This window comes from Hyperoodon ampullatus (assembly GCF_949752795.1).
Source record: "Hyperoodon ampullatus genome assembly, chromosome: 2".
Lineage (NCBI taxonomy): Eukaryota > Metazoa > Chordata > Mammalia > Artiodactyla > Ziphiidae > Hyperoodon > Hyperoodon ampullatus.
The window spans coordinates 114,509,516-114,534,148 of NC_136915.1; the positions used below are offsets into that span (position 1 = coordinate 114,509,516).

At 36.5% G+C, this 24,633-nt stretch overlaps 1 protein-coding gene across 2 annotated transcripts in view; it reads right to left on the reverse strand.

Moving 5' to 3' along the window:
* The window catches only part of ASH1L (ASH1 like histone lysine methyltransferase), a gene marked incomplete at both ends in the record, with an annotated part of 186,232 nt that overhangs the window by 135,494 nt on the left and 26,105 nt on the right, over positions 1 to 24,633 (reverse strand). For both annotated transcript variants that reach the window (XM_079698474.1, XM_079698473.1), the window contains one exon: positions 12,496 to 17,059. In XM_079698474.1, the coding sequence (XP_079554600.1) occupies positions 12,496 to 17,059 (4,564 nt within the window). The remainder of the gene's footprint in view (positions 1 to 12,495; positions 17,060 to 24,633) is intronic.

The window sequence follows — 24,633 nt, forward strand, 5'->3', positions numbered from 1 at the left end:
TTAAGAACTAGGGAAAGAAGGGGTTGGAGAGCACTTTTTATAAAGTCTTCTCTCTCAGCCATAAACTAACATTTATTGACTACAGTTTATATGTTTGGCACTATGCTAGACAATGTGGAGGTGGGGGGAGGGAGAGACATAAAAACAGTATAATAGTTTCTGCCCTCAAGGAGCTTATTTAGGGTCTTGTATGTTATCATGTATTACACTTCAGGTGGCATTTGTGCCATCCATTCTTGAGCTCCGTCTTCAGTTTCTAGGCTATTTGGCAACGTTTCCCAAATTTCTTGGTCATCTTCAAGAAAGTCTTGATGAAGGCTTCAACTATACCTTTGATCATCAGGATATCCTGAAAATCACCCTGCCTGGCCTCACCCACCTCAGGGTAAAAGAGGGTACAGGCACTTTCTTCAAAGCTCCTTCTTTTGGTGGCATCTGGAGCTGCAGAGGAGGCAGTGGGAGGTGGAATGGGGGTCAGATCCCCGGAGATCGTTATTGGCAGCTTTGTACAGCAATTCCTGAGAAACTGAAACAATTGAGAGAGAGATGGCTTAGCTCACTTAGCTTCTGAGCCATTTTTCATTTCCTGAAAGTAATGGAGGCCAGCAGCCTATTCTTAGGATGTAATAGGAAACTGGAATAAAACTTCATTCAGGAGGGTTCTCCTTTTTCATTTCAAAAAGTCTGTTTGAATTCCCTGTTCATACAGAGTGGAGTTGTTCTTAACAATTTTCCATATTTAAGGGGGAATAAAGTTGTATCCCTAAGATACAGACCTCTAGGGCTTGATAATCAGCAGATCTAGACCTTTATTTCACTTAAAAACATTGCTTATAGGAACAGTAAGAGGATAAGGATACCTGAAAAAAAAAAACATTAACTACTGATGTAAAGCAACCAAGTTTAAGACTGGAAAATGATGATATAAACTCATATGCAAGAGGTAATAATCTGTTAAAGATGTTCAAAAGCATGTTAAAACTGGCCTAATAGCAGAAATCATATGAAATTGGCAAACACTCTCTAATACTACCAGAAACATACTGTTTTATAAGTGCCATTATGCAACTGGGTGGATGGGGAAGAACAAGATATTGCCCAGAGAACTAGCATGTCCATTTCAAAAGAGACCAATATATTTATGCTTCAAAACCTAAAACAGAATGCAATGCAGAGTTGAGTGTAGTAATGTTAGGTACATGAACTATGGAGTAAGGTATCCTGAGTTTGATTCCTAGCTCTGCTATGAAACATATTCGAATGTATACAAGTAAACATATTCGAATGTTGGTTTAATAAAGGACTCTTAACTAACATGGTTGTTGTGAGTTCCGAAATGAGGTAATATAAAAAATTCAAAAGGTTTTCATAAATGTTATACTATTATACATAAATTGGCTCCTTAGGTTTATCATAGAATTTTTAGACCATAAATACTTAATCATGTCACTGACATGCATAGGCAACCATTCAATATTAAAATAAAAATTAAAAAAGGACAGGGACTGGAACTAATCTAGAATATCAAGCATTTATCTTAAACATAAAGAAGTACTAGTAAAATAAGTACCTCTAATTAAGAAGTACTATTAAGATAGGTACCTCCAAGGCTGGTAGGTAACTGCAAAGGTTGGAAAAAACTCCTCTAAAGTGAATCTTCTAATTCACTGACTCTTCATCATAGCTTCTCCAGGGTTGGGATTATGCTCTAGATTATATCAATAAAATAAGATGTGCCCAAATGATGAGTCAGAACCAGAAAGTGTTTAGTTCTCTGTTCAGCTCTGTACCAGGGGAAAAAGTAGTTTTCTGCTTCCACTGTTTGGCTCTTTGGTTCTTCTAAATCATGGTTGATTCCTTAAGGGAGTTACTGCTTTGTTACTGTCTCCATCATGTGATGAATGTTTGTTCATGTGTAATCAGTGGTCATTTTATGATGAGACGAGATCGGGCACGTTCAGGGTGGTATGGCCGCAGCATCAGTGGTCATTTTAGATCTGCCTGGAGGGATATGTGAAGACTCTCCACTCCTCATAAGACAGGAAGTTTGCTATGTATTCCAATTCAAGAAAATCTGATACTTCCTCAAAGAATATACACAGAGAAGACATACAATTCTAAGTATCAGAGAGGTTCCCATTGAAATGAGTTCCCATTTCTCATTTCAGTACAGTATTAAAGCTGAATAATTAAGTACTTCAGAATAAACAGAGAATATTAATGGGAATCCCTCCATTCAATATTTGGTAGAAATCCTACTGAATGTCTCATCACACAGATGACAGCTTCAGAAACATGTTTAGAAACTCTATACATATAAATGAAGGAAACAGAACTTAAAGATAATTCACAAAAGAAGTACCTAAATAAAACTGGACTTTAACATAAATGTAAGGTGATTACCACAAGTAAATTCTTTTTCTTCAGTTGAGGCCTTCATGTAAAATAGAAGGCAGACTACTACTAAGGAGGGAAACTGAAAAAAGAGAATACCATTAATTGCGATAATAAAGAGGGAATTAAGAATTTAAAAAAAAAACTTGGAAATGTGAGGGAGCCTTGGAAGTAGTTTTGATTGTAGGATCTCTGCGTTTTTATTTGGCCATTTATTGGATGAGCTTTTAAAGAGAAAGACAGGTTTTAGGGAAACATTTGTGTCAAATGAGACAAAAAGGAGGAAAGATGGTAATTTTAGAGCAAAACTGTAAGATGAAACCATGGATAAGAATGTCAGAAAGTTGAGAAAACAAAAAACATAACTAGGTTTAAAAGGGATAAGAATCTGGAAATCTTTATATTATACACAAAAATGGGTGGAAACCAAAAAGCTCTTCTGAAGTTGATTTGTCACAAGAGATGTTGATTGATGTCTATAGAGGAGGAACTGACACAAATCTAAGATAAAAAAGAAATAGTACATTTACAGATGCCTGGGTGTGAGGACAGTCATATGGGCAAAGATATCAGCATAAATAGAGAAAATTTCCACTGATGATAGTGTGAGGGAGAGGTGAAAGGCATCACAAAGAAAACACTGGAAAAGATTCAACCTAACTACTTCACTGAAGCCCTGAGTATCCTAGGCTAAAAAATGAGGAATTCCCAAATGTAAATTAGCAAAAGAACATAGTGAATGAAACCAACAACTGGTTGGATAAAACATGCATTTCTTTAGTCTAAATCCACTATTAAAACTTTAATAACAATATAGTTATGAGTTTTGGTTACACCCTGTTGGGAGTTCAACACTGAAGACCCAAGGAACTAGGGAATGGTTTGAATGAGCAAATTGTCTGATGTTTCTAATGCTATAAATATCTTTGGGTAAGCTATGGAAAAACAGATTAAGTATGCTAGACTTGGAAAGACACTGTTAATCAGTTCATAGATGATATAAATTTATTTTAAAATAACACATTTACAACTAGTTTCTAACATTTAAATTGCTCCTTCCCACCAAAACTAAAGCAGGTTACAAAATTTTAAGAAATTCCTCTTCTTTTATTATTTATAAGTCAAGACTACTGGCAATGTTTGTTAAACAGTGACTGAATCAAAACTGGTTATAATTAAAATGGATACCATAGTAAAATAATGTGAACGTAAAACATCAACTATGTGGAAATCTCTGATCAAGTTTTTTTGTTTCCAGATCTAAGTTGAATCCTCTGCTATAGTTCACAGATCATAAGAGCTCTGGAAGCGTCTTCTGAATGAGCTGAATGCTGAGATAAAAACTGGTTCCTCGATAAAAACAGCTGTTTCCAATTGTGGGAAATATATTTACTGAAAGCAATACATTTCATCTGACTCACCAATTAAATGCAGTACAAGAATGATTCAGAGACTGTGCTGGTGATTTTGAAGCTAAAAAGCCTGTGTTTTTCTCCTTCCAATCAGGGTATTTCTCATACTGCCCAAATCAGATAATTCGCTGAAATGGAATTCCTCTGGAAATTCCCAGAACTGTACTAACCACCACAATAAATTTTCTGATTTCATGTCCACACGGTCACACTTCACTTACGGGTGTATCTTATACACCACCCTAGAGAAATTGTCAGAAATCAGAATTCTGATCAATGCTTACATTCTTCAGTTAAAAAGAAAATAAGACTCAGTATACTGTGCTTCAACCATTATGCTTCTACTATAGTGAATAAACTTTTTCCAAACAAAAAGAAGATTTAGCCCTAATTTATTCTTGGGGGACAAGATAACTGTTTATATAGATAGATAGATATAACTTTTTTTCATTCTATAATTTGTAAGCTATAAATGCAAAATACTCCATGTGACTGCTCTCCCCATTTTTGAAATCAGGTTGCAGGTTCTGGCACATGCAGCTAGCCATGAATTGAAAATGCTGAAAAGCAGGGATGGAGAATCTGACACTCCAGGTCAGAAACTCTTCCTCACCAGTCCTATTACATGTCTATTTAACAAAGATACTTAAATAAATAGAATTAGTTATCAGAATTGGGTGAAACCAGAAAACCTGGCCTCATTTAAGAGTATAATTTTATTTGCATCAAGCTGATTTTAGACTGTTAGTATATAACAGTATAGAAGAGTATATAAGTTAAAAAATAATCTATCACTTATAAAATGATAAAATGCACAATTACTTATAAAATGACTAGACCAGTTTTCTTTTTAAAGCTTTATGAGATTTAATCCAAAACTGCTGAAGTGATTAAGTCAGTTTGATTTCCCCACCTATGAAACAAGGAGAGAAAAGGTTAAATGCCTTGTTCCGGACAACATATCTATCATTTCTGCCTGTGCCCCTGATCTATCTACCTCAAATTTACATCAACATAATTTATCAAACATGCCTGTTTTATTCCAACTAACACTTATGATAAATCTACTCAATGCAAACAGTAAAGAATATTTTTTATTTTTTCCTTAATCAGTTATCAGTTTGAGATTGGTTTCACTTGACAATTAGTACTCTGTTTTTTAAAAAAAACTAACCTGACTGTTTTGGAATAATTTTAAATTTACAGAAAAGTTGCAAAGACAGTACAGAGCAAAAATCCTCATATACCCCTTACCCAACTTTCCTTAATGTTAATGTCTTATTTAACTATAGTACATTGTCAAAACTATGAAATTAACATCAGTATAATTTTTCTACTCATGTCCTTTTCCTGTTCTAGGTTACAATCTGGATATCACATTGTATTTAGTTGTCAAGTCTCCTTAATTTTCTCTGATCTGTGATGGTTTCTCAAGCTTTCCTTGTTTTTCCATGTCTTTGATACTCTTGAGGAGTACTGGCCAGGTTTTTTATACAATGTTCTGTCCACATTGGCTAGGTATTTTATACAATGTTCTGTCCACTCCCCTTTTCTTGATGTTTTCTTATGATTACACTGGGGTTATGGGTTTTTGGAAAGAACACCACAGGAATGAAGTTCCCTACTAATCACATTATATCAGAGGGTACATATTACCATCGTGATTCATCACTGGTGAAATTATACTTTCATTTGGTTTAAGGTGCTGTCTGCTAGGCCTCTTCACTGTAAAGTTAGTACTTTTCCCGTTCCATACTCTGTTCTTTGGAATTAGGTCACTAAGTCCAGCCCATATTCAGGAAAAGGGGAATTAAGTTCCACTTCCTTGAAGAGGATAGTCTACATACATTATTTGGAATTCTTCTGTAAGGATGATTTGTCCCTTTCTTCTATTTATTTATTTAATCAATCATTTATATCAGCATGGACTCATGGATATTTACCTTATTCTTTAGGTTATAATCCAATACTGTCATTATTTATTTTGTTGCTTAAACTGTTCCAGCTTTGGCCACTGGCCAGCTGTTTCATGATAATAATGTCCCGAAGGTAACTGACAGTTTTGGAGTACATGGTATACTAAATAGTTTTTTGGACATTTTAACAGAAAAGCAATTTATGTATAATGAATCTATCTCCAAGTTATGTATGGAAAAATTATCAACTGAAGACTGAGAAGGTCAATTTAAGATAACATGAAGTTTAGTTATGCTTTTTATACTTTAAGAAGGAAAACTATGTGACAATGAAACAATTACCGATCGAGAAGATGCAGTTATTTCCTTGACAGAATACAAAATTATAAGGAAAGAGTACATAATAAACCAGTCAGAAATGCTACAAAATTTAAAGCTCTAAGAATTTTAACCACCTGCATTTCCTAATTATTTCCCATTCATTCCTTAACCTCCAGAAATCTAACAATTGCCACTGTGGAAATCACTCTTAGATCACAAAAGGTAATCTGCTAAAGCAAACTGTCTACTTTCAGTCCTTATCTAAATGACCTCTGTAGCACCTGACACTCTTGACTACAAACTCTCTTAGGAAACCCAGTGTGTTTACCCTACATATTATCATTCCTTCTCTCAATTCCTTCGCTTAAACAACCACTTATCTAAAACTTTTACCTTCAGGTTTGATTTCTCTTTTGAGCTACAGATCCATATATCCACATATCCTACTAAACAGCATGAAACTCCATTTTCCATCTCCAGTCGCCACCTTTCACTTAATCACATCACCATTCAACCAACTGCCCAAGAGAGGTATCTTGGAGACATGCTAAAATCTTCCCTCTTTCTTTACCTCTTTTAAAAATCTATTTCTTTGGAATATTGTTTTCTCTATCACTACCTTAGTTCAGGCCCCCAAAATATTTTGCTGAGACAATATCCAAACTGGTCCATCTGATCTTTCTCTAATCCATCTATCATAGTGCTATCCATATAATCTTAGCAAATCATTCTGCTTTAAAACCCTTAACTTCCCACTGCCTATAGGGTAAACTCCAAACTCCTTGGTATCCTATATAAACAAGAGGCTTTATGATCTGTCCCCCAACTATCTTTCCAACCTCATCTCCTAGTCCCATATCAGGCTATTTATAGTTACCTAAGTATAGTATCATGTCTCCAAAACCCTAAAAAGCTTATTTCTCTATAAGAAATATCTTCACCCTTTATCCTTTGCACACTAAACTCAAAACATCTTCCTGGCTCCTTTTAAGTGAGTCCTTCTCTTCTCTGCTCCCCAAAACACATTGTATCTCAATTTTAGGAGCTATCTATCAATAACTATTTGGATACATGTTTATGTACTCCACTGAACTATAAATTCCTTGAAGGCAGAAATTATATCTTACTCCTTTTGTTTGTATTCCTTGTACCTGGCAAACAAAAGATACAAAATAACTAAAGGGACAGCTACCATCATAATAGTTAAGATTAAAAAATCAAGTTCATAAAGCTTTGCCTAAACAAAACAAATTCTGATCTTGAAAGTGACCAAATTAGAAGATGATTTAGCACTATTTTCTTATTATTTTCCTTAACTAAAAATCTTTTTCTCAACTGGTTTTATGTGGATAGGTAAGCCAATTTTCATGTCTATCTGAAAAAAATTCCTATTAGAAAATCAAGACACATTTCTACCTACTTATCAAAAGAGTAACTGTGAAGACAGATTCCAAGGTACAGATCAATTAACAAAACAAGTTAAATTAGACTTGTGATATAATGAAGAATATACCTGATCTTTGATTCCTGGCACAGAACTTCAAAAACCTTGAAATTTCCTGATAGTAGTGTCTTTGTAATGCCAAAGAGGTGACTTAAGGTGAACCCTAAGATTCCCTCAGTATGCAGGCTGGTCACTAGAGACCAACCACATGATTAGAGAGTTGAAACTTTGGGTGAGCCCAATCTACAGAGGGTGGAGATGGACCTGAGATTGAATTCAATCACATGGCCAATGATTTAATCAATCACACCTATATAGTAAAGCCCCAATCAAAATTCTGGACACAGAGGCCTGGTGAAGCTTCTTGGTTTGTGAACACAATGATGTGCTGGGAGCATGACACACCCAGATTCCACAGAGAGGGTATGGAAGCTCTGTGTCCCCTTTCCCGCCCCAGCTATTGCCCTATGCATCTCTTCAATTCCTGATCTGTATCCTTTATAATAAAACTGTAATTGTAATTATAGTGGTTTCAGTAAGTTCTATGAGCCATTCTACCAAATTATCAAAACTGAGGGGTTGTGGTAGGCCCTAAACTTGTAGCAGGCTGGGCAGAAGTGTGGGTGGATTGGGGACACTGAAACTTGCAGCTGGCATATTAAGTGGGGGCAGTCTTCAAAAAACTTTGCTCTTAACTTGTAGGGTCTTCTCTAACTCCAGGTGGTTAGCATCAGAATTGATCTAAATTGTAGGAAACTCATTGGTGACAAAGGATCGGTGTCAGAACAGTGACTTCAGAGAGGTCTTAATGTTTTTGTATGTTATATTTTTAAGGAAGGGAAAAAAAAAGGTTCTTATTCATAAAGCAGGCATTTCTGCATATGTTAGCTTTCCCTGATATCTCATTCTCCAAGGTCCCTGAAACCAGATTCAGATTCATCCTTTCCACCCTGACTCCTATAAATGGCCTCTTGGGTGACGTTAATGTCCATGTAGATGATACATTCAACAACCTAAGCTGTCATTTCACTTTACCTTCACCTCAATTCCCCCACTTCTTATAAGCTCCTTCTCACAACTCTTAAATTAGGGGCCTCAGACTCAATATTCCTTGGAGCCAGATAAATCTCTTAAATAGTTGAACTGGGCCAGATATAACACACAACAGGACACTGTGAGGACTGAGGAAAACTGAAGAATGTATGTCCCAACTAAAGACTTGGGGAGGGGGGAGGGGCGGCCACTATTGAGACCCAACCTTGATGTCATCCAGGAAATACGGATTAACTGTTGTCAGATGTTCTGATTTCTTTTCAAAGAAAAGCAGAATTCTGCATGTTTATGTGAAATCTCCAGATTTTAAAATTTTAGCAATTAAAAAAACAAACTGTAGAAATCATCACAAAGGGTCATATATAAACCAAAGGCTGATGGTTTTTAATCACTACTTTAAATACTGAAATTCCTCAAAGCTGTCCAAGGCTCTTTTCTTTTCTCACTCTATATTCTCTGTAGGGAAATATCATCTCTCTCACGACGATAGGTAGATAGATAAACAGAGGATTCATAGATGTATAGCCTATTTTGTTAGAATGTTTCTGTAGAGTGAAACAGCTCACATACAATTGATAAATAGAATACGAGAATGACATGGAGTTCATACATGATTTTTCAGAGTACATTAGTGTTTTGAAGCACCAAGTTAGCAGCTAAACAAAGAATACTCTAACACAAACTAAATGCAGTAAACCATTGAACAATGTAGTTCTGTTCAGAATGCCCATTCACCCTCTTGGCTACAAATGGTCACAGATTTTCCTACAAGTGCTTATTGTGTGGTTCCCCCAACCTTCATGAGAGACAAATAAGGACAATAAACCAGAACCAGCTATATCTGGCATCACTTTATATTTATGATATGCTTTGTGTCTACAACTGAGCAGCTTCAACCCTTCTTTATATCTGTTTCTATCAGGCTACCTTCATCTTCTCCTAAAGAGTCTTATGTTTATTGTAGTATTTCTTTACTTATTAAACAATTTAACATGTATTTTTACCTGCTGCTGGTATTTTCTAGAAATACTGTTTTTCTTGGTGCTCTGGTTACAAAGTTTCATAGGTTTTGAGAGCCTGTTCCCAACTCTATCTTTTCCAGACATCCTTTTATTTTTAGTGAATAACATCACCAAAGTTTTTCAAAACCTCATAATGAAATGCCCTTATCTCTAGCCCAAACATCTCTCTTGAGCTCCAGAACTAGATACCCAAATGTCTGCTCAACATCACCACCTGAAGTTTCTAAAGGCATCTCAAGGTTTATATATATTAAAAAGCAAACTTGTACTCTCCCCAAATCTCTCCTCCTCCAGTCTTCTCTGTATCAGGACACTGCACCATGAACCTCTCAAATATTCATGTAGGAGTGTGCCAACACCCTTAAGTATCATGTTTTATCTAGACTACTGCAATTGTCTACTAATTGGTTCCTCTGTAGCTATTTTTGTCCTCTACAATTCAATGTTCACACATGAGCTAGAACAATCTTTTAAAAATGTAAATTTAAAATCAATACTTCTGTCTTTTTGCTTAGTATAAAATCCAAAATCTTTAACATGTGGTCTGGCTTCTTTCTTTCACCACAATTCTCTCACCGTTCTCTCTCTTGTATTCCCTCTCCTACCACAATGAACCTTCTGAGCGCTCTCCCACTTTTCTAACATCTAAGCTCCTTTCCAGTTAAGGATCCTCAAGTGCTCTTCACCCAATCCTCAGCTTGAGAAGCTTGGTGGTTTCACATCCTTAAACTGCAACTTTTTATCCTTGGGCCATAACTAATAACTCTATCTAAATATAGTTAGTTATGCACCCTAACACCTATATTAATTAATTTGATAGCATTTTTATCAATTATGCCATTATTTATGTGCTTACCACTCTATAGTTTGTCTTCCTTCACCAAGCTGAAAGTTAATGAGGCCAGATATCATGTCTTTACTCTCTACTATATACCAGTGACTAGAAAAATGCTAGATGTTTTGGAATTCAATAAATAAATGAATGAGTGAATGAATGAATAAATGAGTAAGTGGAATTCTGTTCACCTAGCTAACTACTGCTCATCCTTCATTCAAGTAACTGTCTAGGGTCACTTTCTTAGGGAAGCCTTCCTGAGTTAGGCCCCCATTTCATACTCCCATAGAACCCTGGACTTTTAAAAAATATATATATTTATATACCATTTGTCACAATTTTTATGACATTTAATGTGCAATTTTTTTTATTACCCATCTCCTTCAGTATTAAGATCCATGAGAACAATGAACCTGTGTGCCTTGTTCCCTATTATATCACAAAGGCCCACAAAGTACAATGTCTGGCTGACAGCAGATATTCAATAACTGCTGTTGATTAAATTTTTGTCAAAAAATTTGTTGAATGAACCTAATTAGAGTTTAGGATTTTTTCCCTCTTTATTACATTGTTAAAAACTAAAGAATGCTCAGCTCCACCAAGATAGCTTTTATTTTTCAAAAGTTCACAAATAATTAAAATCAGAAAAAAAACCTCTTCTCTTTGAGGGGTTTATCATTTCCTCTAATGCACAAGTTTTTAGTATTTGGGGGGAATAATATCAATTAACATTTCTGTGCTTACTATGTGCAAATCATTTTAATAAACACTATAATCTCATTTACTGTTTATAATAACCCTACTAATCCCATTTTATAGGAAGGGATATTGAGGCTTACAGAGTTTACTTGGAGAATCTGAAAAAATATATGCATTTTCTCCTGAAAAATACACACAAGCATACATACACATAATTTTACTTACAACATCAGAGGCTTTATGGACTTTCTGGAGTTAATTTACAAACCCGTAGGGTTGAGATCTCTGATAAAGAACTTCTGACTTAGTGATATCTTATATATGAATAGGCAATGCTTCCTTTTTCTTGTTTTCTATCTTCTTTTCAATTCTTTTTTTTTTTTTTTTTTTTTTTTTGCAGTATGCAGGCCTCTCACTGTTGTGGCCTCTCTCGTTGCGGAGCACAGGCTCCGGATGCGCAGGCTCAACGGCCATGGCTCACAGGCCTAGCCGCTCCGCGGTATGTGGGATATTCCCGGACCGGGGCACGAACCCGTGTCCCCTGCATCGGCAGGCAGACTCTCAACCACTGCGCCACCAGGGAAGCCCCATATCTTCTTTTCAATTCTTAAAAGACACTTTCTAAACATTACAAACGCATTACCTAAATTTGCTTTATGTCATTTTATTCAACCTAAGCAGCTTTTATGAAGATACCTAAAGGTACTCTGAAAAATGAAGTCCCACTAAATATTAAGTTAAATTTTACAAAGTTGATAATTTTGTTTGTTTTTGGCTGCACCACATGGCTTGTGGGAACTTAGTTTCCCAACCAGGGATTGAACCTGGGCCTGCAGCAGTGAAGGCATAGAGTCCTAACCACTGGACCACCAGGGAATTCCTAAAAGTTGATAGTTTTGACTGTTTAGAGTTTTATTATGAGACACACAGAGTTAACAACATATTCTTCCTGTAACATAGAAACACTTATAAACTGGATCAGTATATATTAAAAATTCTGCATAGCTATTAACAGATATTCACAACATTGTAAATCAACTATACTTCAATAAATAATTTTTTAAAAACCCAGATATCTATGAGCCATTTCTCACTAAAGAAACCGTGTAATAGCCTTTTTGCATAAGAAAATCATTTTTCCTGATTTCCAAAAAGTTGAGTATTATTTGTTTTGATAATGATATCTCTTCTCAAAATTCAAAATTAATGCAAAGACATGCCTTATCTTACTTCTCACATCTACTGAAAATAAAAACTTGGAAGATAACATTTCAAAATACATTTATAAAAACAAAAACACTGGAGCTATTAAAAGTTCATGTACACGTATCAGGCAACCAGTAGGCAAAATACACCATTTCTCTAACACAAACAACAGGCAACAAAATAACCCTCTTACCTGTCAAGGTCTGTACTGCCCTTTCGCTGGAAGGCAGCGGCTCCTTTCTGTGAGGCCGATTTAATGAAGTGTCCTGTGCAGAAAACAGTCCAGGGCTGTCAGTTAATTTCTTTCGGCCACTGGAGTTAGGGTTTGAAACTCTGCAGCTCCCTATTGCACTTGTGAAAAGGTTTGTATGTTCATCACTGCTGGCCAGATCAGAGTTGGGAGTGAATCCCCCAAGAGATAAACTTGGAGAACTTTCTGAACAGTCAATCTGTAAAGGTGTCTGCAATCCCAAGGCCAATGGACTAGATTCTGAAGGCTCTCGGTGGACCCACTGCTCTTCTCTGTTTATTAAGCTTTTTGAAGGAGAGAGATGAGGGCAGGACATATGACACCGGTGCTTTTCCTTATGTTTATAGCGCTCTCCAACAGTATCCTTTCCAAATCGATAGCGCTTCAAAGATTCTAGGACGGATCTGGAAGAGCCAGTGTCCATGGAAACCTGTGGTTGCTCAGAAGAACGGTGTTCTCTGTGTTTGTGACGGTGCCTGTGTTTGTGCTCGACCATCCAACCATAGGCCATCTCGGGAGGGACACTAGGGTAGGTACTCATAGAAAGAAGGGGAGTCCTGCTGGTTGTAAGAAAGGCTTCCTGTCGAAGTAGCTTATGCTTTTTCTTATGGTATTTGGTGGGATTGAGAAGTAAATGACCAGCATGCATATAGGAAGGAGGTGGAAGTGGAGTGGTAAAAGATGGAGATGGAGGAGGTGGATAAAGAGTTGGGGGATATCTTCCATAGTAACCTAATCCTATGGGAGCAGCTGTAAGGGGTGAGGGAGAGTAAGGCATGCCATAAGAAGGATAGAATCCAGTACTAGAAAGAGGAAAACTAAGGCTGTGCATAAAAGGCATTTCAGCCATTGCCTCCCTCATCTTAGGGGGTCTTCCTCTCTTCTTTTTTAAGTCAGGTTTTCGAATGTAGTGCAAAGGGTCTAAGGGGAAAGAAGGATGCGTATAGAAACTATTAAAGTTGATTCGAAAAATAGTTGGCAGAAGGTCTCGGGGGATAAAATGATGACTTCGATGAGTGATTCGAATTTCACTTAGGCGACTTATTAATTCCTCCAGATCTGCAATAAAGTCTGGATCCTGTCTATTTCGGAGTTGGGGGTATTTCTTTTTCCGTTTTCGTTTTTGCCTTTTCATCTTGTCGTAGCTGAGGTAATCATGATTCCTGCGCTTACATTTATGTTTATGTTTTTCTTTAAGACTGCTTAGGACTGTAGAGGTTTCAGGGGGAATCAGAGAAACATGCTCAAAAGAATGCCTCCTCTTTTTTTGCCCACAAAACTTCTCTGCCCTGTCTGATGTGCTGTTATTATCTGTTCCAATTCCACTATCACTGGGAATGGTCTCATCACTATGAGACTCACTAATAGGAGAAGGAGTAGCTTCTTTCAGAGATGTGAGTTCACTCAAGTGAGAAGGAGAATTTGGCAACAAAGTAGGAGGAGATAACCGCCTCCTCCCCTTTGAGGCCTTCTTCATTGCAAGAGTCTGAATCATACTGCCTTGTCTGGAGTGTAAATGCAAATATGGCACTGAACTGGGTTCAACAAAGCCTGCATCACTACTTACAGGGCTCTGACCTCCACTAGTCCCAGAAGACTGAGAGCAAATAGGTGATGGCAGAATCTCAGAACTACTAGCAGATGAAGGCAGTAAAGGTGGAAGAATCTGTCCTAATGCTGACCCAGCTGCCTGCTGAGCTGTTTGTTCAAGAACAGCAAGGCTGGTAGGGCTACCAGAAAGAATGCCATTTAAGACAGTTTTTGGTTTTCGACCCCTCCTCTTTCCTATGTAAATGGTTCCTTTCTTGCTGACATTTATCTGTTGGCCCAACTTAGAGCCAAATGTGGCGGCAAGACTTGACACTGTATTATGGAGTTTGGATTGCACTTTCCCTTTATTACTTGATTCTACAGAGCTTGAAAGAATCTGATTCAACAGTTTCTTTCTCTTTAAAGTCTTCATTTTATTTATTTTGCGGATAATTGTTTTCATTAACTGTCCATTGTTTCTCTTTGTAATTTTTTTATCTGGTTCCATCTCAAGGTCACTCATACTACAGACAGTTGGCCTGTGACTGTCATCTAGATCATCTGGATCCTGAAGTTGATCCTCACTCTCAAAGAAATCACTGCTACTTCTATGGTTGTCACTTTCAGACTCAAGCTTGCTTGGACTTTCAGTGGCAACAAATGGAGCCACCGATAGTACAGGTGGCTTCATCTTGACAGGTGACCTCATTTGCCTCTTAGGTCTGCCTCTCTTTTTTGGAAAAGGAGACACAGACAGACTTTGTTTGAAGGAAGGAATTTCAATTTCTGGCTGTAAAATTGGGGGTTCTTGTTCTTCCTTAGACTGCAAAGAAAAAACTTTAGAAGCAGGAATTTTTAAAGTTCTTTTAGGTGGACCTTCCAGTTGAGGCATCTCCTTAGATTTAGGTCTTCCTCTTTTGGGTTTATAAATATCAGACAAAAGATCACTAGACACACACATACTGGAGGATAGTTTGTGAGTAGCAAAAGACTTATGAGATGGTTTTTCACTATCAGTTAAGAGAGCAAGAGATGGAGTTGTAGATTTGCTCAACTTTGGTAATCGGCGTTTAAGGAAGTCATGATCTACAAATGAAGATGGTCCAATGTTTTTCATAAACTTGGCTGGCTCGGAATTACTATTTGATAGTGAACTACAAGAAACATTTTTAAAAAGCTCTGATCTTTCTAATTCTAGCCCTTTTGGGGACCGGCATGTGCTTCTTGCCACCACTTTAGTCCACCGAGGTTTTCTTCCTTTCCTTTTTTTTAATGGTTTGGACTGCAAAGTAGTGCTTAGGCTTTCAGTAACTTGGCAGTGTTTGTCAGATGCAGTTACTGCACCAAGTTTTAGAAAGGGCTTGTTACTAAATAAACTAGTGAAGTTAACAACTGAAGGCGTAATTGTATGAATACTGGATTCAGAAGTCAAACTTGGCTTTTTTCCCAGAGAAGAGCTTATTCTTGGAATATCTATATGTGTAGTTTTGGAATCATTTACCTCTTTATCAATCCCTTTGCATTCAATATTCATGCTATGACCCACAGACCTATGACCAATGTTCAAGTGGGTACTTTCAGAAGTAAATTGGTTCTTTCCGACAGATTCAGAAATTTCTTCTATTAGTTCTGTGGTAGGACTTAAAAGTAACGGATTAGGAGCCATCTGTGAAGACGTTTCAGGGGGACTTCTGGTTAAAGGATTAACAGATACAGTAGGTGATGGGGAAGGGAGATTGCTTTCTCCTACTGCACTAAAAGGGGATTTTGCTGTAGATGCATCAGAAGCAACTCCCATTTGAAAGTCCGGAGAAGTGCAATATACAGGAGGTTGCTTTTCATGCTTTGAGGTTTCATAAGACCCCCTTTCACTGGATGAGAAACTGTCTTGCTGAATGCATGTTCCTTCATTAAACATTTCTTTCTCCAAATTAATGATTTCCTTTCGAACTGAGAACTTTTCCAATATGCTTTCTTTACTCTGCCGTATAACATTCTTCTCAAAAGTTTTGCTGGTGGCACTGTCTTTCAGGGATTCAGAAAGTTCCTGACTTTCATGACTATTGATGTTTGTACTACAAGAAGCCTTAAGTGGTTCCTGAGTGGGGAGCAGTGCTTCCGCTTTAAGGTTTATGGCATCTTTACTGACCAGTCCTGCCATAGGACAACTCACTAGTTTCTTTCCAATGTCCTTATTAACTAATCCCATTGTTGAATTTGCTACAATCTTCTTCGCACAGTCCTTGGCCACTAGGCCAACAGTAGAACCCAATTTCTTTCCCAAGTCTTTATTCACTAGTCCAACCACAGTGCCAAGTCCTAGCTTCTTTCCAGGTTCCTTATTCACTAAACCTGGAACAATACCAATTCCTAGCTTCTTTCCTGAATCTTTGCTCAGCAGTCCTACTGTAGTGATATTCCCTGGCTTTTTGCCTAAGTCTTTATTAATGAATACTGCTGTAGTGCCAGTTCCTAGTTTTTTCACAGAGTCCTTATTGACCAATCCTACTGTTGCATTAAACACTGGCTTTTTCCCAGGATCTTTAGTTACCAATCCAACCGCTGTGCTGATAGTTGGTTTTTTTATTAAGTCCTTATGTATTATTCCAGCTACAGAGCCAACGCCTGCTTTCCTGATCAAATCCTTGTTAACCAATCCTGCAGTAGTGCCAGTTCCTAACTTCTTAGGTTTTGTCTTGGAAGACTTGGAGGGAGGACAAGTTGCAATGAGCTGTGCCAACTTTTCCGTTACACTCGTTCCTCCATTAAGTAATGCCCTGTCCTTTAAATCAGGATCCTGGCTACCAACAAGAGTAGATGATGCTGCATTAATGTAATCTGTCATTTCTGAGTGTACTGGAGAAAGCTTCTTAGACAAAGGATTGTTTTCTCCCTGTGAATGAAGATGGATGCTCTCCTCAGACTGGCATTCAATGGCTGCAGCATCACCTGATTTCTTGTACAACTTTGAAGGATCCTAAAATTTGAACAAGAAAAGGGTTTCAGAGAGAGTAAAGCTTATATACCATTTCAGTTTAGCATTACAATCAAACAAACTAAATGATGACAAATCAGATAGAAGATAGGCGATAGCGCTTTTTTAAAAAACCTAACTAATGTTATACTGTCACAGTATGTTAGTTCCTCTACTGCTATATCAGAGGCTATCAAGATGTAATCTTTGTTGACTTTCAACCATATGAACATACATACTATTGAGTATTTAGAAATATCCCTATGGTATTTTTTGACATTGTTTTAAAAAGGCAAATTAATAGTCTACTTTCTCTTTACATGGACTAAATATACATTAGCATATGAATGTACTGTTTTTGAAAAGATATTGTTATTTACAATAACCCATGGTCCTCGTTTAAAATAATGGTTCTTTGCCTACCTCCTTATTTAATTTCAATGATTTCAAACCAATGCAGGACAATTCCTGACCAACTTTTACTCCTTTAACACATCCTTAATTATAATCTTGAATGAGCAGTCAAGTTCTCTCTTCATGTGAGAATAGAAAAGACAATAAAATATGTTCATATTTTCTTTAGAATGTGTTTTTATATAAAATCTTAGAGTTGGAAGTAACTTTTAAGTCATAATATAAATTGCTATCTAATGTATGAATCCTCATCATATACTTTACAAATGAATTTATCATTTCCCACAACAGTCTGTTTTACTTTTTGGATAACAAAGATTTTTTTCTTTTTCACGTTTCAGCAAAGTTTTTTTTTTTTTTTTAATTGAGGTATAACTGAAATAAAGAGTCTTTCTTAACTATAAAATACAAATGAAAGACTTGAACAAATGTAAAGACATACTGTGTTTGTGGATAGGAAGACATGAAGCTGACAATTTCCCCGAAGCAAATTTATAAATTTAACGTGATCCTAATAAAAATACCAACAAGATTCTCTCAGGAATAAGAAAAGTTATAACATTCATTGGGAAAAATATATAAGCAAGAATACCTAGCAAAATCTAAAAAGAAGGGGATAACTATCAAATATTAAATTAATTTTTAAAGCCTCTATCACTAAAACAGTATAGCACATGAAAAGACAAAAGATCCAACGGGCCAGGATAGAAAACCCAAAACCAAATTCATGCATATGGAAAAGTTTTATGTGTAAAATGGTATAATCCCTACAAAATAGAAATTGGCAATAACTAGAAAAATACCACATGCATTTATTCCTTTGACCACTTTTAGGGGATCTACCCCAAGACACACTGGCAAAAAATCTAATGTCTGCAAAAAGCTAAAAATGTACCACCACTTTAGTAGCAAAACCCTAAAACAGTCTAAATGATTATCTACAGGGGATTGGCTGAATATATCAAAGTATATCTGTACAACGGACTCCCATAAAACTGGAAAAAAAAAAGAGAAGATATCAATATATTGCTTTCGAATGCTCTTTAATATGTATTACTAAATGAAAAAAGCAAGAATTTGGACAGTGGTTATAATATGCTATCTTCTGTGTAAGAAGACAGGAATATGAATATATATACATATCTGGTTATATTAATAATGGAAGAATAAACAGAAGATTAATGAAAATAGTAACCTATGAGGGAGGAAACACAATACAACCAATATTTGATTGACTCAAAATTAAGGGGACTATCTCTTCTTTTGGACTGGACCCTTACAATTTTGCCCAAGAGGAAACTGGCTTTTCTGACAGTCTCATATTCAACTGACATATATTAAGCTTGCGATTAAAGAAACACATTTTCTTCCCATCTTGTTAAAGAAACAATATTCCCATTTTGTATTTTTACAGTTACTTTTCAAAAGTTAAAAATGAAAGGCTTTATAAGTATTTTAAAATATATTTATACCTGAAAATTGTGACACTTCCATTTTAAAACTTACCTTTAAAAATCTGTCTGAACAAACTATGACTATGTACCATAGCATAGATAATGCTCACAAACAAGACTAAGTGAAAGGATACAGAATAAAAGTGTGTACTATATAACTCCATTTATATTAAGTTCACAAAGAGGCACAACTAATTATGATATTTAAAGTCAGGAAAATGGTTACCCCTGGTGTGGGGCAGTGATGAGAAAGGAGCACAAGATCTTGGTGGGTGCTGGTAATGTTCCATTTCTTAAACTGAATGCTGGCTACATGGGGTGGTTGAGTTTGTGAAAATTCACTGAGTTGTTACATTTATATTTATGTTATACTTCAATAAAAGTTATTTTAAAAATTCTGTCTGAAAGAAAAGTAGAAACATCCAGCTCCCTTAACCTGCTTAAAAGACTGTACTGAAATCTGGTTTTTCACTTTTGATGGAAATGAATATCTCAGGTTAATTAAAATCATCCTAAAATAGTTAGTATCCCACAGTAAATGGTCTATGATTAAAGAAGGAAAAAATAAAAACAAAACAAAAAAACGCAGATAATTTGATATTGGTTTCAAAGATTTTTTTCTTCCAAATCCTGACACTGAATAAACTGAGTGAATGAGATAATATTAATAAGATGTTGAAAGCTACAATTGGTACTGGTAATATTATTCTCTTACCTTTCTAAGAACCTCTTAAAATGAGAACCAGGAGTAAGAGGTATCATTTTTAAGAGTATATTATGTTAGTCAATGAAAAAGATATTGTATCAAAACATCATTTTAGGCATATAATTTTCTTCAACTTGAAAACAAAGATAGAAGTACGCTCATTAGAAAAGAGGGAAGGTATAAACACTACCATCCATAAATAAACAATTTTACATTTCAGATACTTCACCATATACTCAAATACATGTACATTCTTTCATAAAAATGGGGCCAAAAATGCTTGCTGTTTCACAGCCCACTTAAACAATACGAGGAAGACACCTTTTTACACAAATAAATCGAGTCAGACTTATCAATTCAATGGTTTCGTAATAGTTCAAAAATAGTTCAAAATTCATAAAATCAACCTCAAACTGGTTGCTTTTTAAACAGCGCTGTGAGGCATGCAGGATCCCAGTTCTCTGACCCGGGATTGAACCTGTGCCCCCTGCAGTGGAGGAAGCCTGGATTCTTAACAGCCAGGGAAGTCCCAGTTTTCGGCTATTTCTTCTTGTAAGGAATATAATGATGAACATCCAATTATATAAATCTTTGCCTATTTGCCCAATTGTTTCCTTCAGATCAACTTCTAAAAGTGGAATTGCTTGATCAAAGGGTATATACAATAGGGACTTCCCAGGTGGTCCAGTGGTAAGAATCCGCCTTCCAATGTGGGGGACGTGGGTTCGATCCCTGGTTGGGGAACTAAGATATCACATGCTGTGGCGCAACTAAGTCCATGTGCCACAACTACTGAGCCTGTGCACACACCGCAACTACTGAGCCTGCGTGCTCTGGAGCCCACATGCCACAACGAAGAGCCTATACACCACAACTAAGACCTGACGCAGCCAAATAAATAAATAAAGTTTTTTTTTAGAAAGGGTATATATAATAAATAGTTACAGGTGTAGGACAGCTCTGCATCAAGAAAAGCTTTTTTAATGGAAAAAAGTTTATTATAAAAATTCAGAGTTTATAAACACTACATTTCTGTAACCCAAGATAATACCTTGTGACTTCTGATATTCTGCATTTTTAGGCAATGATATTCTTATGGCAGAAACAGTAACAACTGACAACCTTGCATCTGACAATTTTGAAATTAAACATCAGACTAACCGTATTCATGTCAATCTTAATGTTCCCAAACCTTGACAATTGGGTGATTTGGTTATAGTTATCTTCAGAAAATACGCTCTCTCATTTACTGTTCTAATAAACTCATTGAGTTTTCATTTCAAACACCATTATTTCTAGGATTAATTACTATTTGGTTCATTTTCAAATCAACTTGTTATCGTCCTGTTTTTATCAAATGGTTATCTTTTTGCCCATTTTAACCATTTCAAAATCTTTCAGATGGTTTCAATATTTCCAGCTCTTTGGTAGTGAAGGCTATGTTCATCTGTTGACTCTTTCCCTATTGTTGGTTTGTGTTCTTATACAGCTTGTAATGTTTTCTCATTATGCTATGTGAGTTTTCTTTTTGTGAATGTCAATGTTCTAAATGTGAAGAAAATATTTTTTATTCCCATTGTCAGGGTTTAAGATTTCACAACCTATAGATACACTTTTGGGGCATTTCTATTTACATTTCACTTACTGCCTGGTTATGAACAAGACATCCTGTCACATGATTTTGCAGGCCTTCTATTTTTTTTTCAGCAGTGTAATAGCTGTTTGAGGTCCATGTCTTTTTTCTGAATTGTGGAGTTTATCAATTCTTATTTAGAAGAGCCCTTAATATTTTTGAAATAATATTTATTTCTCTCATGTTGAACATTTGTCTCCCAATTTACTGGTTGTCCTTCTACTTCCTATTATTTTTCTTAAAAAGAAGTTAAATGTATTCAGAAACATATGAAAAACTGTACTAAGTACCACACATATTCTGTCATTTGATCCTCACAACAACCATATGATGTGGTTAATGTAATTATCCTCGTTAAATTTATTTTTTTTTAAATAGGAATAGCTTAGATACTAGATTACCTGGTCAAGGTCACTTAACCATTAAGTGATTGAAAATATGCTTTAAACATAGTCTGATTTCATAGCTAAAGCTCTTAACCATTATACTAGATAAAATAATCTCTTTAGTTTTATAGTTGTTTTCATAGCATAATTGGAGCGATCACATCCTCCTAAAGATGACAATCTTCACCACATTTTCAACGAATGTTTTTAAGGTCTCATTCTTACTTTTAATTATTTATCTATTTTGAATTTTTAAAACATAATCTGTGGGTAGAGAAGCAGCTTTTACCTGAAAAGGTTTTGTCTGTTGTTCTAAGAGTTTTTCCATTTCTCATTTCACATTCACTGATTTGAAATACATTTCTCACATATTTTTATTCATATTTGGGTCTAGGGGCCTTCCCTGGTGGCGTAGTGGTTAAGAATCCACTGGCCAATGCAGGAGACACGGGTTAGAGCCTTGGTCCGGGAAGATCTCACATGCCGCGGAGCCCGTGCACCACAACTAATGAGCCTGCGCTCTAGAGCCCGCAAGCCAGAACTACTGAAGCCCGTGTGCCTAGAGCCTGTGCTCTGCAACAAGAGAAGCCACCGCAATGAGAAGCCCACGCACTGCAACGAAGAGTAACCTCCGCTCACCGCAACTAGAGAAAGCCCGTGCACAGCAACGAAGACCCAACGCAGCCAAAAATAAAATAAAATAAATAAAAAAACAGGTTGTCAGGAAAGTCCTGATTGAGGTTACATTTGTGCAGAACCCCAAAGGAGGTGAAGGAGGAGTCTATGTAGCTGCCTGAGAAAAGAACGATACTAAAAAGAGGAAACAGCAGGAGCAAAGGCCCTGAGGCAGGAACTTACCTCATATTGATAAATTCAAGGAATCCAGGTTTGCCAGAGTAATCAAGGGAAGAGTGGTCAGGCAGAAGGTAGGGGGACAGACTTTTTTTTTTAATCCAAGAGAGGGGAAGCCATTGGAAGGTTTTATGTAGAGGAGGTATGTGACCTAATTCTTCATTCAACAAGTATTTATTGGGTGCCCACTCACTGTTGGAAATAAAACAAAGAATAAAGACAAAAATCTCTACTCTCACAAAGCTTACATTTTAGTGGGAAAGACAATAAAGAAAAACAATAAACTTTTAAAATATTACTTGTTGGAAGGTGTTAATTGCTATGGGAAAAAGAAAAGCAAATTGAGAGTGCTGTGAGAGTTTGCAAAATTGAGTTAGGTGACTGGACTAGGCCTCAATGATCAGGTAACATCTGAGCAAGGACATGAAGTAAGTTATCTACAGGAACATAAAGAATGCTAATGTGGCAGGACTTAAGCAACTGACTCAGGGAGAACAGAATATGTGATCAGAAAGAGCTATTATTATCATGGAGGGCATTTAGGCCATTATAAAGGCTTGAGCTTTTACTCTGAATAAAATGGGAAAGCACTAAAAGATTTTGAACAGAAGAGTGATATTTCACTTACATCTTCAAATATTCCCTCCCTCTAGCTGCTCTCTTCATAAAGCTGTAAGGATTTAAGGGTAATAGCATGGAGTCTTGTTAGCAATCTATTACAGTTTTCTAGACAAGAGATGATAGTGACGTAGAAACAGTGGAAGTGCTGAAAAGGTAACAAAGACTGTAGTTGGAGGAGAGTTGAAAATGACTATGAGGAGTTCAGTTTTGGACATGTTAAAACTGAAATGTGTTCTAAACATCCAAATAAAGAGGTCTGAACAGGAAGATTCAAATTTGAAAGACAACAGCTTATAGATATTTAAAACCTTGAGCCTGGTTCGCATAACCAGGTGAGGGTTGATCAATGGAATATTTATAAATGGGGTATTTCCTGCCATATCAATAAACAAAGGATGTCACAGTCACCAATGACTGCAGCCCTCCAACGTGAGCTGGTGAGCCCAGAGGAAACTCAGGGCTGAAAAGAATACCTGCCATCTAGCAGCCCTCAGACTGCAGCCACTCCCTGTGGTGAGCCCTGAGGAAACTCAGGATGTGAAAATACAGGCCCCACATAGCTCAGGTGCATATCAAAGGAATGATTTTAGTGAGCCCAGACTCTTGCATCTTCCCATATATAGAAAAGCGCTAAATTCCTTAACTTGAGATATCTGGTTTTAACAATAATCTTTTGACGTTCCCAATTACCTGCTCTTTGTTGCAAAACTCCTATATATCCTGGCCCCTCCCCATACCTCCTCGGAGCAGTAGTTTCTCAGTTATCTGAAATGCTGCAGTCCTTGTTTTGCCCCAAATAAAACTTAACTCTCACGCTGTGTATATATTAACTCTCAGGTTGTGTATATATATATTTTTAAGTCAACAGGGTGAATATAAACAGAAGAGTAGAGGATTAAAGACTAACAGTGAGGCATTACAACATTAAAAGATCAAGAAGATGAAGAACTAGCAAAAGACTGAGGAGGCCAGAAGGTAGCAACAAGAGGGGGGAAAAAAGGCAGAGTGAGTGAACGTGTGGTACCTTGGAGATGAAGTAAAAAAAGTTATTTCCAAGAGTGATGACTGCCAACTGCTGCTGACAGTTCAAACAAATGAAAACATGTATTTGTTTGTTGGATTTAGCATTGTGGAGTGGGGATGGTCACTGGTAACCAAGCAAAGGCAGTTTCTATAAAGTACAAGAGCAAAAACATGGGAATTCCCTGGCGGTCCAGTGGTTAGGACTCCACACTTCCACTGCTGGGGACCTGGGTTCAATCCCTGGTCGGGGAACTAAGATCTCACAATAACATGATTGGAATGGGTTTAAAAGAGAATGGGCAGAGAGAAATCTAAAGAACAGCAAGGAAACAGAGAAATAAGGAGGCAGAGCTAGAAAATAAAGTGGAATCAAAGTAATTTCTTTTTTTTAATGTGGAAAATAATGGCATCTTTTTATTCTCAAATGAAATATAGCAGTGAAAAAGAAATGAAAAGCCATACAGCCTTTAAGTTTAATACATATGTGT